This window comes from Chaetodon trifascialis, chromosome 20, assembly GCF_039877785.1.
Source record: "Chaetodon trifascialis isolate fChaTrf1 chromosome 20, fChaTrf1.hap1, whole genome shotgun sequence".
NCBI lineage: Eukaryota > Metazoa > Chordata > Actinopteri > Chaetodontiformes > Chaetodontidae > Chaetodon > Chaetodon trifascialis.
The window spans coordinates 5330317-5345526 of record NC_092075.1 but is presented as its reverse complement, the minus strand read 5'-3'; the positions used below and the strand labels follow the sequence as shown (position 1 = coordinate 5345526).

Sequence of the window (15210 nt, the reverse complement as noted above, 5' to 3'; positions counted from 1 at the left end):
TTGCTGGCATTTCACATGTAATCTAAATACATCACCTGTAATCTTCCATACTAAGTTTTTTTTTTTTTTTGTCAGTCTACTGTCTAATTTGTTGATTGGATGCTTTGCTGGGACACTATCTGACACACGTGAGACAGATATGAACTCCCTGTGGTTCTCCTGTGCTTGCTTGTAGATCTTACAGATCTGACTTGTCCACTGTTGGTCTGGGTTGATCTCCATCTCCAGAAGTAGTAAAAGAAAGGCAGCTGGACCTGGCTGTGTCGTCCCAGTGTTGTTTCTTGATTTTAAACGCAGTCACTTCTACTGTATCTCACAACCTGGAAGAATGAGAATCCTCACAGACACGTTGTGAATAGCAATCAGCTCGTCAGGATGTGAGGAGCTGCTAAGTGACAGTAACTGATGACCAAACACCTCCAAAGCATCTCATGTCCTACCCCAAAGCACACAGAGGTGCAACATAATGTACTGCAATGGATATCCAAAATAACGGCCAAATCTTTATTTTTTTCCAAACCCAAAGTATAACAGAAAGTACAAGCTGAACAAATACAGGTTTCACTCTGTCAGTGAATGATTATTAGAGAAAGAATGGCCTGGTGAACAGTTACCATGACTCCCGAGAGAGGGCTGGTGGGAATTAACAGTTACTACCAAAAGTCCTCCGCGGTGACAGTTGGTGTACATTTGTGTGTGTGTGTGTGTGTGTGTGTGTGTGTGTGTGTGTGTGTGTGTGTGTGTGTGTGCCGTGCTCTCTGTATGTGCTTTGAGATGAAAGGAAACTGATAAAATGGAAAAAATGGATACATAAGGGCACAAGAAGTCCTTGAGAAGTTTAACATTGGGTGCAGGTACGCAGGTATGATTACTTCTGTTTCTGCTTTTATCCCTCACGTGGAAAGTTGAGGTAAATGTCAGTTAAGGTCTGCCCATTCATTTGTTTCGATTTCTTCACATTCACACACTTTCACAGCCCTGATCGAACCAGAAACTTACATTTGATCACCCAAAGTCCTCTCAGTGGCGACACCTTGTGGTTGTTTGTCAGTCCTGCCAGTGTCAGCTGAGTTTCTGGGTTTGAGTGAACTGAAGGTTTGTATATCTAAAGAGATCCCGTAAAGTGTCCTTGAACAGGGCTTTTTGCAGTTACTTTAGGAAGCAGGTCAAAGGTTAAATAGGGTGTTACAGTTAAATTTTCTGAACAACTTTTTACAATGAATCAATGCATGTTTGCAAGTCTTGTGTAAAAAGTGTGAAGTTGAACTACAGCAGCACGATGCAACTCAGTGATGTCTTTCATTAGACCTGCACTGCCTCTTACTTGAGAAAATCAGTGGCGTGTCCCTTTAAAATGTGATGCTTTAGACTGTGATGTTCTCTTACACACTCTTTGACAATGAACATGTCCATACTTCCCGACGGGCATGTTTTATCTGAGCCACAGACTGTGCACTTTTATCTGCAGTTTGCAAAAAGGCTCCAATTACACTTGACATTTGCTGCTGTGTGTATTTGACATTCTAATTGTATTATAACTGCCTGCTGATAATGATCTTAATGAAGCCTCACAGCTCAAGTTGGGTTTTTTTAAACACTTATTAGCTTTCATATCACCACTGGTCCATGAAAGATGGAGTATCATACTTTCCTATTAAAATGTACTTATTAAATTTGCATTGTCTGTGCCACTGATGAAGACAATGTGGTCCCTCATTTTTCAGTGAATCCATTTAAGGCAGTACTTTACCCCCGGTCACTTTCTTATTACCAGTGAAACATCTCAATATCTCAAAACCCTAACTATGAGCAACCAGTAGATGGCAGCGTTGATGCAAGAGAGCAGGTACTGAGGAGGACCCCATCCTGCCCTGGGACACACTGCAGCGTTGCATTCATTATTCCCATGTGGGCCATGGACCATTAATTACCATCACTGCAGAATGATACAGCTTTGAACACTGGTCCTGACTCAGGAATAAGCAGCAAGATAAATAGAACAAAAAAGGGTATTAGCTAAATCTCTTGAACACAGAGCTGAAGCAGAATGACGTACAGAGAATAAAAGTTTTTGACACACAACACAAAACGGTGCAAAATGAATTGGACATTGCTAACTGCAGGTGACAAAGCTGGAGCTAATGTGAGCCCTGGAGGTCAATTATTAACTGGATGCTTTACGTGAGAATCCCAGCACTGTCATACCCCTGTTATTTCTGTGCCTACATAAGCTCCTGGCGGTTTATTACATGCAACAGTGATTATCATTTTAATTAGAGGTGCTTATTATAATCCTGCTGGATCCGCCTGTTAGCACGCTTGTTAAAGTATTGCTTGCACTATTCAACGCCCAAGCACCTGCTCTCCAAATGAAATATGAGCGACCTTTACATACAGGAAATCAAACAAGTGTCAGCAGCTATTCATGAAAACATTTTATTGCTCAAGAGTATGTATGCATACAGCTGCACGTACACAAAGCAACATGGAAAAGTGGGTGAGAAAATATAAAATATGGAATGAAAGCAGTATTACAATGAAACATAACCACACACCATTTATATCTGCCTGTGAACAAACTGGAGGATGAAACTATCAGGCCCGAGATGTGCTGCAGAGGGACCCCTGGCTTGCTGGAAAGATTATATTTATGACTGTTCTTTATAAGCTCTGTCACCTTTCACTGTGTAAGACAAGGGGCTCCAGTAAATAGCATTACTGCATTTATGACTGCATCTCACCCAGCGTGCAACAGCTTTAAACATACATAATAGTGGAGATGTGTTCACGAATGAAACGAAAAGAAACATTTAACAAACTTGTTAAACTGGTCATTTTTCACCCAAACTCAAAATTAGTCACGAGATTAAAAGAGATCTCCATTACTGCAACGAACAATTGAAAACAGGCCAGTGTAAGAAGAATTTAATTCCTTTGGTGTCTGCAAACAATGTGCATTTTAACAACGTTAAAAAGGTGTAATGTACCTATCAGGCTGAAACAGAACTAACATCATGGTTTAGAACATGATCAGCGGGTTAAAAATAGTACAAGTACCAAATTCACAGTAACTAGTAAAATTTAAAGTGGAGAGACAAACACTGAGGCACAAAAAACAAGGATTCACAGGATGAAGCCAGTCGAACAGAGAGGGGTGACCGGCTGGTGAAAAAATATGGGGGGTGGGAACATGAATGCGAGACAGAGAAATTAATAACAAATAAATGAACTGCAAGACAAGTACAGGTTAGCCTAAACAGCTTTCAAAAATCACTGCTGCGATGTAAAAAAAATAATTTCAAGGGAAAACACAGAAACTACGTTTAAAAATTCACTCCCTCAGAATGTTCATGTGGATATAACTCAGCAAACATCATTAAACGTACCCGGCGACAAACGGCGTTATTTCGTCTTTTTCTGGGATTAGTGAGCGAAGAGGACTGCCTGTGTACACTTCCTCCTTCTTCAATCTGCGTGTTTGAGCTCTACAGTATCTGCATGTTGAGGCACTTGGAAAGAATATGATTGATTGTACTGTGTGAAGTATATTATGTACATTTGTGATGCCTGTGTGCCCGTAAATCACACTCCTTCCAAAACTAACGTGCTGCTCCTGAAGCCATCGTGCTGAAACTGAACATCCCATGGTCAACATGTTGTCTTATTCTTCTCTCAGCTAGTGTGAATGGATATTCAGAACGCATAGCAGTGCAGTACAGATACCAAAAAAATGTTTTTTCAGATCATGAGGTGGCCATGATTACCTACTTACTGATTCCAGATCAGTATTCCAGCTCCGAGGGCTGACGACTTTGACCCACAGGAAATGGGCTGGGCCTGTAAGCTCTGGCACCTGATCTGAAGCAAGAAGCTGACCAAGATTATCCTGGCAGGAATCCATCCAAGACCACTGAGGACAGTGCAAAAATGTGTTGGAAAACCTGCTTGTGCTTCTCCAAAAGCGTCCTACTCTCACATTAAAATGAACGTATCCCCGAAACAAGGAAGGAAAAACCACCTCTGGAGAGTCTTCCCTTAAAATATAACCATGAAACACTTACTACAAAATTTAATTTACCAAGCAGATTACACGTATCAACTATCAATGCTACATTTGAATTAAGGAGGGAAAAAAAGAAGATGAATGATAATATTCACAGTCAAACATCATTTAGTGGGTTGTGGGCTCAGTCTTCCAAATAACAGACGCACACACCGCATGTCACATGATAACACCCTCAACCACTGGTCCCACACTAATACAACACTCCACATGTTAAGAAAACGACTCAATTTCACGCAGCCACGGATGGTCCTCTGCTCTGCCAGCAGTCCGGAGGCTGACATCTACGCTTAAGGCAGGCTAGCGATGTCCCGCTTCGGAGGGGGTCCGTCTGGTTTGCAGGGAGAGCCGTTGGCTTTGTCCTCAAAGATCAAGACTCTGCGAAGAGAGAGGAGCCATGGAGCAGCAAAGAAGGTCAGTCAGTGCTTAAAAACCAAGAATACACTGGATTTTTGAGACAAATGTAAGCAAATCTTGATGCAGATCACTTAGACTGGGTCATTTTGGTATTTTTGCTTGAAAAATTACACACACGATTTTAACAATAGTTAGATTTTCTGTCAGTCGACTCATCAATTAATCTGTGAGTCTCTCCGACATGGCATTAACTTAAAGAAGACAGAGGCAGAGTCAGGGAAACTTTAATGGCTTCAGCACCATGGAGAGAGGCATAAACAAAGCCATATGTAAATGTACATCAGGAAGACAGAATAAAAGAGGTGAGCAAGAAAAGTAGAAACACTGCAAGTAGGATGTGCGAGCGAGGAGGGATAATCAGCTCCTGGACGGCACAAAAAGCCACAGTTACAGTCGAGCTGTGAACTGGCTGAGCAGCAAATGAAGGCAGAGGAATGAAGGGAACCCACAAAAGGACAGCAGGGAATAGCGGTTTAGATCGTACACAGCAGAGTGAGTGATCTGACAGGAGCTATTCAGAGCGAATGCCTGTCTTTAATTTCCTTTTTTGGAAAACTCTGCAAAGCTCCGCTAAGCCCATAAGGAGCAATGATCCCGACGACGAAACCGGCACTCAGCAATTCAAACTCTGGCACATCCCTCTGGCGACCGCTCGCGCCCCCCTCCTTTTTCTTCACACTCCCGATTCCTCCTCTGCTACAAAGAGTCTGCAAGAAGCCGGTCAGGTCAACGCTTAACAGCCAACTACTGATTCAATGATGAGTCCAGTAACACAAGTGAATTGCATTTTTGTGACTCTGTCTATCAAAACTGATAATCATCGTGTATTATCTCATCATATTGCTATGTTAGGCTAATCTGCTTTAGATAACGCATACTAGATAACGTGACTGGCTACCTTAATCCTGTTTTTGTGTACATACCGTAGACTGTGCGTGGCCGATAGCTGTTTAATCTGCACAAAGAGTTTCATGTTTTGTGAAAAGCCTAAACCAACAGTTTTGTTGGAGCAGATCCCCCACAGCTGTTGCTACTTGTTAAGCAATCGCTCGTATAAAACATAAGATCTGGAGGGCTCATCTGTCCATGTATGTCTGGATACGTCTGAAATGGATAAATTGTTACTGTAACGCAATTGTAACTAATAAAGTAACTAACAGAACTCCTTTCATAGCCACAGCCATCAATGTAGAATCTTTCTTTTACCAGCTGATCGTACTAACTTTGCATGTTTTGATCAGGATAACTAACTCAGGACAAACAAATATGGCGATGGGATTGTTTGCTTTCAAATAGCAAAAAATTGTTGGTTTACGTTAATGATTGTGGCAATGAAATACCAGATTATGTTAAAAAATAAACCATTTTTCAAGGAGTATGTGCAAATTCAAGCATATTCCTGACCATGAAAACATGACGGTTAACATCAAACATTTCCCAAACTTTCAAGACTGTCAATCATTTTCTCTATTTGCAACTAAATCAACTGCTGCCCTGCTACATGCTTTGAATAATGCTGTTCTAAAGCCGTTTTGTACCCCCAGGATCTCCCTCCCCTCCTCCTCTCTCCTCTCTCTGGAGACAAAAACAACAGCAAACAACAGAGGCGTTGTAGACCTTTGGAGCTATCAGGGAGTAGGGAGCAGTCGGCTGCCAGCTGGAGTTAAAAAGGCACAAATTGCCAAGAAACAGAAGGATACTCTGTGTAGGTAGATAAACCTCCCTGCTGCTTCCTTTTTTAACCAAAACAAGGAATATGTATATTACTTAAATAAGCATATTTAAAGTGAGCGCCTGTTAGCTTCATATAAAGAAGCTAACAGAAGCTCACTCAAATCAACTCTCCTTTCCTGTTTGTAAATGTGGCAACTCTGCAACGTCCTGCACAGCCGAGCTTAAGATTTCACAACAGGGAACAAATCCTTCATCACAACACTGATCCAGAGTAGTAAAACCAACCTGAGATTTCAACCCTTGTTTACTAGAATGCTACCAAGTGGACAAGTGTGGCTGGGAGGGAATGAGACACTTATAAATAGTGGCTGGGGGATTATGGGATATACTTTCGCAAAACGGTTGAGGGCAAAGGAGGAAAAGTTATGCGTTTTCTCTGCTCGGTGTTTTTGGGATTATGGGATTTGTCTACTAAAGGGTCCAGCTAGCTTAGTCCAGCCGAGCAGACATGCAGCAGCCAATACCCACTGCAAGGCTGCTTTAAAAGGCTTACGCTGCCGACGCTAACCCGTTTCAAAATAGCAGGAAATGTGTCACCTTATCCTGCAGGGGCAGTTGAATATAAAATTTAAAAGACATAATTTCTCTTCTAAAAGACAAACTATAAGAAATATGATGAGTCTTAATGTGTCGATCGGTCCTACTCGACAGTCAGTGGATAATCAGCCTATAGTCAGTTACCTAAGCACATGATCCCTGCTAAGGATAAGGATGGGCTGACTATGGATAGGCTACATATGCTGCGTGTGAGTAATGACATCATCGCTGGTCATCCCCCCTGCTGATGGATGAAACAATTGGCTGACACTGCACACGATTCATATCCTCCCTCTCAGACACGCAAGCGCACGGTGAACCAGCAGACGGATTAAAGCCACGACGAGCGCTGCATACACGTGAAACACACGCACAGAGGTTAACTTACAGTTTGAGCACGGCTGAGCGCTTGCCCAGCATCATCTTGACGAAGTCCCTGTAGTTGATAGCGTTGCTGCTGCCGCCTGTTACCTCCACAATCATTTTTTTCAACTCCAGGTGGGTCTTGGGCACCCCCAGCTTCTCCATCATCCGCTTCAGACCCATCAGATCTGAGAGAAGATAACAGCTGACAATCAGATTCATGCTTGGATGAGAGGAAGTGAATCAGCCTCTGTGAGGCTGTGGTTAGGCGCAGTGTTGCTTTGAGCTAACACTGTGCTAACATGCTAACATGCTTTTAATGACAATTCTGATCTTTAGCAGGTATAAGGTTTATCATATTGATGTATTAGCATGTGTGTTAGCATGCTAACATTTCCTATTAATACTAGAAGCACAAAGTCAAACTGAGGCTAACAGGCATGTCATTAGTCTTGAAGGTGTTTGGTTGAGGGCTGAATAATTAATTAAAAAATTACTAACATTGCAATATGGCCAACCTGGACCTCACTGGTATCCGTACCAAATTTCATGGCAATCATTTCATTATTTGTTGACATATTTCACAGCAACCGATACTCCCTAGAGCTACGCTGCTAACGTAACTCCAAAAACACAGCTTGTGATACGGGACAGTTAGCGGCGTCTTTCAGGACCTACGGACAGACAGACGCTGTGTCTGCCGTCTGACTCCCACAACAAGGTTTGCCTCACATCTGTTCAAGAGCGACAGACCTTTCACACGGGTGTACAGTACGCTCGCTTTACACACCGGACACAGACATGACACATGAGCCTGTTTAAGCAGGTCAGACAATCCACACACAAGCAGTATTAATTACTGTTCCCTCATGTCGACTCTGCACATGGGCCTGCTGACAGTTGCTTTCCGAGGTGCAGTTGGCGTTTCAGCGCTACTATTACTCACCGATCTCTCCTTGGTCGTTCAGGTCAAACTCAGCATATTTATCTGCAAAACAAATGAGCACAAGAGATCGTTACTGACAGTGGTAATTCAGCCTCAGCTCAGACACACATACGCTGGAGCGACATTTTGACTAACGCCAACCCCCAGCTGGCATTTCACACATCAGCAAGACTGTTAACACACACTGTGATCTCACTGTGTTCCACTCTGCTGACAGCTGACCCGGCAAAAGGAAAGACACAAGCAGCTGATAATGACAGGTGTGTGTGTGTGTGTGTGTGTGTGTGTGTGTGTGTGTGTGTGTGTGTGTGTGTGTGTGTGTGTGTGTGTGTGTGTGTGTGTGTGTGTGTGTGTGTGTGTGTGTGTGTGTGTTTTTTTTTTTCTGGATGTCTGTGAGTGGACAGCAGGCAAAGAGCTGCTGAGTGCGGGGTGACGTGTGAGACAGATTAGAGAGCGAGAGGGTCAGGAAGTTAAAAGAGACCCGAAAGTTCAAACACAGCAAATCAGGAAGGAAAACACAGATGACTGGGCTGAACGTGGGGAAGCTCGGATAGTTTTCCCTCACAGTCGCTCACTCAGGTTAAATACGATCCGTCTACGTGAGGACAAACCGCCGATGCTTCCCAAACAGATTCAGTCCGTTCTAAAAACAGTCAAATTTGATGCACGCATCAAACTCAAAAGGTTGTTTTAAGTTGCAAAGTGCAGCTCACAATGCATGCAGACAGTCCTTTAGTGCTTAGCTTAGCTTAGCATGAGGACTGGAAGCAGGGGGGCAACAGCTAGCCTGGCTGTTCCCCATGCATGAACATGACTTTTACATGAACCCCCACCACAAAAATGTTCCTTCACAGTTAGCTTTGTAGTTAAATATTAATGAGGCAGGGCTGCCATGTGATTATCCTGTGTTACACTGAGTACAATGATTAAAAAAAAGTATATAGAGCGCATAAAAGCTCATTATTAGTGCGCTACTGAAGTGGCTGCTGCTATGAAATACCATAGGCAGACATTTTCCTGCTTCTCCATAAATTTTACCATCCTCTTTTCTCCAAAAGACCACTTTAGTCAGATTACACTTGCTATTTCTGTCCCACACTGGCAGCTCTGTGTGTGTGTTGGGAGGGAGAGAAAGAGCTGTGTTAACTGTGTGAACCCAGGGGGGAGTGGGACAGGACAATGCTAACCCTGTTCGTAAGCTCTGAGGAGTGGGCCTCCACACACACACACGCATGCACATGCGCACACACACACTGCTGTTTTTGAGTGGGCCACTTGCCGTACAGCAGCCTGTTGATCATCTGCAGCCACAGAAAGTGGTTCAGCTAAACAAAACGGAAGTCTTCAGAGGATCCTCCTGACCCACATTCCCTCAACAAAACGACGGCGCCGTCAGCTTACGAGCCGCCAGCCATTTTCTGCCTCGACCCTTTTTGATGTTCTCAAGGGCGTCCGTGATTTAAGTTTGATTTGAGTCGTCTGATGGTGAGCTTCCACTTCGGGAGCTGTCCTTTGAAGAGGTTGTCCATTGCAGCAAAAGGACCTTGCAGATAAAATAACTCAAACGGATGGATTCCTCTGCCACTTGGCCAGCAGGCAAAGTATTTTCCCACACTTCTAAAAGACCCAAAGGGCAGACGAATGCTTCAGCGCAGGCTTCTGTGGACTCTAAAAACAACCTGATTTCCGCTCTTTTGGCTGGCTAATAAAAACAAATCTGTGTCGTGAAGCAACATCAGAAAAGTCATAAAGCACCCGAGAAATGGTCGTACTGAATGACAATACGGCACAGATCGAGTAAGCTGTGGTCATTTGGCACATTTGGCAGCCACACCTGTCCCAGGGCTAAACACACACACATACACACACACACACACACACACACACACACACACACACACACACACACACACACAGAGGCACAGAACAAACCAGTTTTAATCTTTTCCAGCCATTAAAGTATGCTGTCAGCGCTGACTTAACATAACAGTAGGTGGTAAGAAGAGCCATTAATGATCAAGTCCAGCCTGAGAACATGAACTTTAAAGCGCTGCAGACTCTGTGTGACCAGCATCCACCTGGTGATTATCAGACTACCTTCAGACTGCTGCAGCGGTGAGTTTTTCTCAAACATCAGCATCTGTTCGCGACCGGTTTGGCTGGTTTTCTCTACTTCTACCAACTAGTGACAATGCAGCATTCCCTGAATTTGTGAGGTGCTGCTGATTAAAGACAACGTGGTTGCAAAGCCACCACCGCTGACAGTCTAAAATCTAACATTAACACAGATACGATCAGGCGCTATAGTGTAAATAGGTGCTATTTATCACCCTGCCCATTCTGTCTGAATGCACCTTTAATTAGCATTGCATTCTACATAATATTTCACAAATTTGCACCTTATGGATAGTTTGTATTTGCACTCTTTGTCACTTTGTACTGCAATTTCTTTAACAATTTCTCACAGGATGAATAAAGTTCTGCCTTATTTTGTATTAAAGATGGTGAAATACCAGCTAACACAAGACCAGACATTCTGACTTTATTAATCAAATTAACCAAACATGAACCGAACACTTGCTGCAGCCTTCATGTAAACACTACAGCAGGGTATGTTTAAGCATATTTTGGTCATGAGTTGCATAGATGTGATTTGTTTGCTGGTTCAGAGCTCAGGGTTTAGATACTGACCTCTGGGTCACTGAGACAGTATGAAAAATGAAGGGAAAAGACAGAAAGAAAAAAAAACTGCAGCCCTCTCAGGACCTGGGTGTCGGGCCTCCTTTCTGTTTATACATTACTGCTCCATTTCCTGCGGCAAGATCCAGCAGAGATCCTAAGTAGGACACTGGAGCATGTTTCTCGTTTCAAGACATATGCCCCCGATCAGAATAATCAGCCTTGTGTTTTTCTGTGCGGAAGATTCCAGATAAAAAAACTCATTGACAGAAAAGGAAAACACGCACCCAGAGCGCACATGTGTACCATCGGAGCAACGGGGTGGAGCGCTCTGATAAATCATGCAGTTTTGTTTAGTAATTAGCTCCTATTTGCCGCGTTTTTCTACTCCCAGGAGCTCCGAGTTTACCCGACGAAGTTCTGAATACTGTAACAACAAGCTGAGGAACGCCCCAGCACATTCCTCCAAGGCCACTGAGGACTCGGCCTCGCAAACCTCTTAGAAATCACAGCAGCCTGTCTTTCCCACAGAGAAAAACAAAATGCTGAAGACTTATTTGTGTGCGTGAGTGTGTGCACAGACTGCCAACAAACAAACAAATACCGAGGCTGAGACAAAGAGCCAGGAAGAGGGAACACGCCCTCGCAGAGATGACCACATGTTTGCAGATACCCAAACCACCCAGGGGAGGAGTGGACTTGCTTACTTTTGAGACCTTCCAATTTTTCAGCCAGGTCTTCTTCATCCCTGTATTTCTGGTCCTCCAGGTATTCCTGAGGAGGAGGAGGAAGAGGGGTGAACAAACAGGGTGATCAGAAAAAACTGGTTTTACAAGTCTGACTAAAAGTGAAACCTCTTAAATCAGCTTTTGGCTCATTCTTTCCTCATTGGTAACAGGTGAGAGGGTCATGATTGGGTACGAAAGGTGCATCCTCGAAAGGCTCAGGTGACCATGAGCGAGGTTTAAGGCCAAAATTAACAATTACTTCCACTGTCGGTGATTTTCTCGATTAGTTGATGAGTTAAAAAATGTCCAAAAATGGTGAAAAATGTCAATCGGTGCTTCCCAAAAGCCCAAGAAGACGTCCTCAAATGTCTTGATTTGTCCACAATGCAAACATATTCAGTTTCCTGTCACAGAGGGATAAGTTATAACAAAATATTCACATTTAAGAAGCTGGATTTGACCTTTTGTATTACTCAAATTATTATTAAAAGAGTTGACAACTAATTGATTAATGGATTGCAGCTGTAACATTTTCAGCACTGTGTGAAACACATGATTGCGTAAAGGATGTGACCACATGGGCTGCAGAACACTTTGCAAATAACTGCATTTTATTTACGTTTCATGCAGCGTCCCAACTTTTTTGGAAGCTGGGTCGCGCAATGCACGACCAGCAAGGAAAGAAGCCCACGCACACATCAGAGCATTAAGCACATTAATCTGATTGTCTTCTGTCAAACGTGTCAAAAGCTTCTAAGTTGAGGATGATGACTCACTATCTTAAGATGCTCTTCCTCGCCTGGACTGTCATCACTGATCACTGTGCTCATTAAGTGGAACACCTCACAAGGGTGTAGAGGAAAAGAGCCCAAAGGGAGCTGTTCTAATGAAATGATAATGACGCAGTCTGTCATGTGGGAGTCGGCTTCTATCCACACAGAGGGAAGAGAGAAACAGGCTGTCCTCTGCATCGACCTGATTAAGGATGAGGAGGACAAACGCCACAACTGGATGTTTATCACCGACGCCTGAGTCAGCCGTGCTGAATCACTACCGCCGCCCCGGACGCACAGGAATGTCCTCCTGCAGTCACGGTGTTATCTTACCAGCATATTACAGGGCAGGAAATATGCAGTAGATTGTTTCACAATGCACAGGTGAAATGCATTAAATACTGTGCAAAACTTAGAGAGGCTACACAGGTGAACATTGGAGCTTAACTGTCTGTCACTCAGTGAATCAGTTATTGGATTGGATGCATGAATAACCAGCCTGGATACACAACAAGGGCAGGATTTGAAGTTTCATCCCCACTTTAATATGCACCCATGTTAATATAACGGAGTGGACGTCAGTGTATGAAAACCCTGGGTTTAATCATAGCACTACATTTATTTTTAGCCGCTTAGCCATTTCTCTAATGAGCAAATGAAGGGGTTTAAAAGCTGGATGAATCTCTATGAAGGGGCGCTGAGTGTTTGCGCACAGAAAGGTCACCGGCGCTCGCGGCCGCCCTCCTGTCGTGACCTGGTTTTCCGTGTGGGAGCTGATGACAGGCGGCCGGCCAAAATGAGGGAGGGAAACAGAGATTATACGGTCATCTGGTTAATCTGTGGGAACTGCTGCGGAGTTATCTGCCGAGGCGAGGCCTGATGTTGGAGACAAAGAGCTCATTCAGACACCTGTTCTCAGGCGCGGAGGGGGGAAACGCCGGCGGAGCGGCCACAAAACACGCTTTAAAAACGCGATTTAACAAATGATATGCAGATCAATATGATCGGGTCAGGGGGGAATGCTCGATAGAGATGTGTGACAGCGTGCAGCCATTCAACAAGTGCCACGAGACCGCAGAGACCGATCGATAAAACGCATCAACAGCATCGCTATGGTCAACTCCAATAAATGTGTGCGGCATCTCGAGGGGGGGATTAATAATTCACGGCGCTACTGAGGCAGTTTGACCTGAATGCCTTGAATCGTGGCCGCACGTTGGAAAAAACAAGGCCAATGCCAAGTCAAGTGTGCGCGAGCTCGTGAGATGCAAACCCCCGCGAGGTGCAGTTAGAGACGCTGACGGCAAACAGCGGACAACAGCGTACCTGGTTTATCTCCTCCAGTTTTTGCCTTTGCTGCTCCTTCAACAGACCGAAGGCTTTCCCTCCTGCAAAAGGAAAATCACGTTATTTTCAGGACAAGCTCGTTAATATCGAAGGAGGCTTAGCTTGGACGGTAGCCGGTCGGCCTCCTGATGCTCTATTGTAAAGAGTCTAAGCTTTAGCTAGCGACAGTCATTAGCAGATGCCCGGGAAAGTAGATAACGCAGTGAGTTATTGTGTTATTTATTACCTTGGATATTTTTATTTGAAGGCATCCCGGAATTTATCTGTGGTGTGTAAATCCAGAGAGTGAGAAATATCCGAGCCAGAAGGCTACCGCGACTGTCCGCCGGGGCGATACTCCTGTTCTCCGTTAGAGATTGGGCTCAGTGGGCCACTCGGGCAAGGCGGCGGCAATTAGCGAAGGAACATCCGGTGAAACCTTTCAAAATAAACTATTGACCCCTTTACACAAATAAGATCCAAGCAAAACAGGATGCGCCTGTGTGAATCCCCAGAGAGAAAATTCAAGTGCTGTGGCAGCACAAGAATATGAATAAGTACAAATAAATAGAAAAAGCTATAAAATTCTTACAATTATAGTTAAGAAATTCAAAATTACAATGTAAGCAGTACGCATACAGTACCCACAACAAGCAAAGAGACACAGTGAATTGTGTGGTTAGCAGCAGCAAAGTCAGAAAAGTACACTAGGTCAGCAAAGGGCTTGTATGTAGAATAACGATATATATAATGATATGTCATCTGTCACAGTCTACTCACTGTGGATCATTAAATGTGAAGTTGACAAAAATTGGGCTGTAACTGATCATTATTTTCTGAGTGTGAGGAGAGGTCTTTACAGTCAAAAACCAGGGATATTCAATTTACAGTGACAGAAAACAAAAAAAGAAGAACAGACAAGTGGTAGAAATTGTAGTTTTGGTTCTGAGATTCTATTGTTCACTGTTATGACACATGTTTTAGGTCTTTTTGTGTCTGGAATGGTGTGTATTGTAGCTCCATGAATAAATAAATCACATCAAATTAAAAATGGATTACATTTCCAGCTGAGCGGAATCCCACCATCACATCTGATGGAAATCTAGACTGGGATGTGGATGCCACTTTCTCTTCAATAGTCTTATATGAAGTAAGTATATGACCTATTGTTTTTTATTGCTGGATTTATCCTAATGAATGGCCTTTAACTTCTGGTTGATCAGTTATTATTTGCAGTTTTGAGCACAGCTGCACCAGGAATATTTTGTATCTCTCTGGTAGACCTTTACATTGTCACGTATAGTCACATCAATAAGTCCATGCACATTAGTGATGACATGTGGCTGCCACAATGAACACAAACAATTAATTTGTGCCCTTTTTTTAATGGTTGAAACAAAAGCATGCTCTTATTTTGAAGGCCAAAACATCCTAATTCCGGTATCCTCTTCAGCGACTGATGCTCCTGGAGTAAATTGGGACGCTTCTAACTCGCGTTTACCATCACGTGGCCTGTGGGGAAACTGCACACAATGAGGCTGCTGATCCAGACAATACCGGCACAAATGGATAAATACACGCAATCAACCCTGAACAGAAGCTAATGTCAACGAATTAAAACCATTTCAGTGTGCAGACATACAT

General features: G+C 43.5%; 1 protein-coding gene across 1 annotated transcript; it reads right to left on the bottom strand.

Annotated features, from left to right (window-relative positions):
* Positions 1–2422: 2422 nt before the first annotated feature.
* On the bottom strand, positions 2423–13985 carry aif1l (allograft inflammatory factor 1-like). Its single transcript, XM_070988532.1, has 6 exons — positions 13814–13985; positions 13567–13628; positions 11447–11513; positions 8061–8102; positions 7140–7302; positions 2423–4441 (listed from the first exon to the last, which is right to left on the bottom strand). The coding sequence occupies exons 1-6, from the start codon at positions 13836–13838 to the stop codon at positions 4354–4356; spliced, it is 447 nt and encodes a 148-aa protein (XP_070844633.1). The 5' UTR covers positions 13839–13985; the 3' UTR covers positions 2423–4353.
* Positions 13986–15210: the final 1225 nt, after the last annotated feature.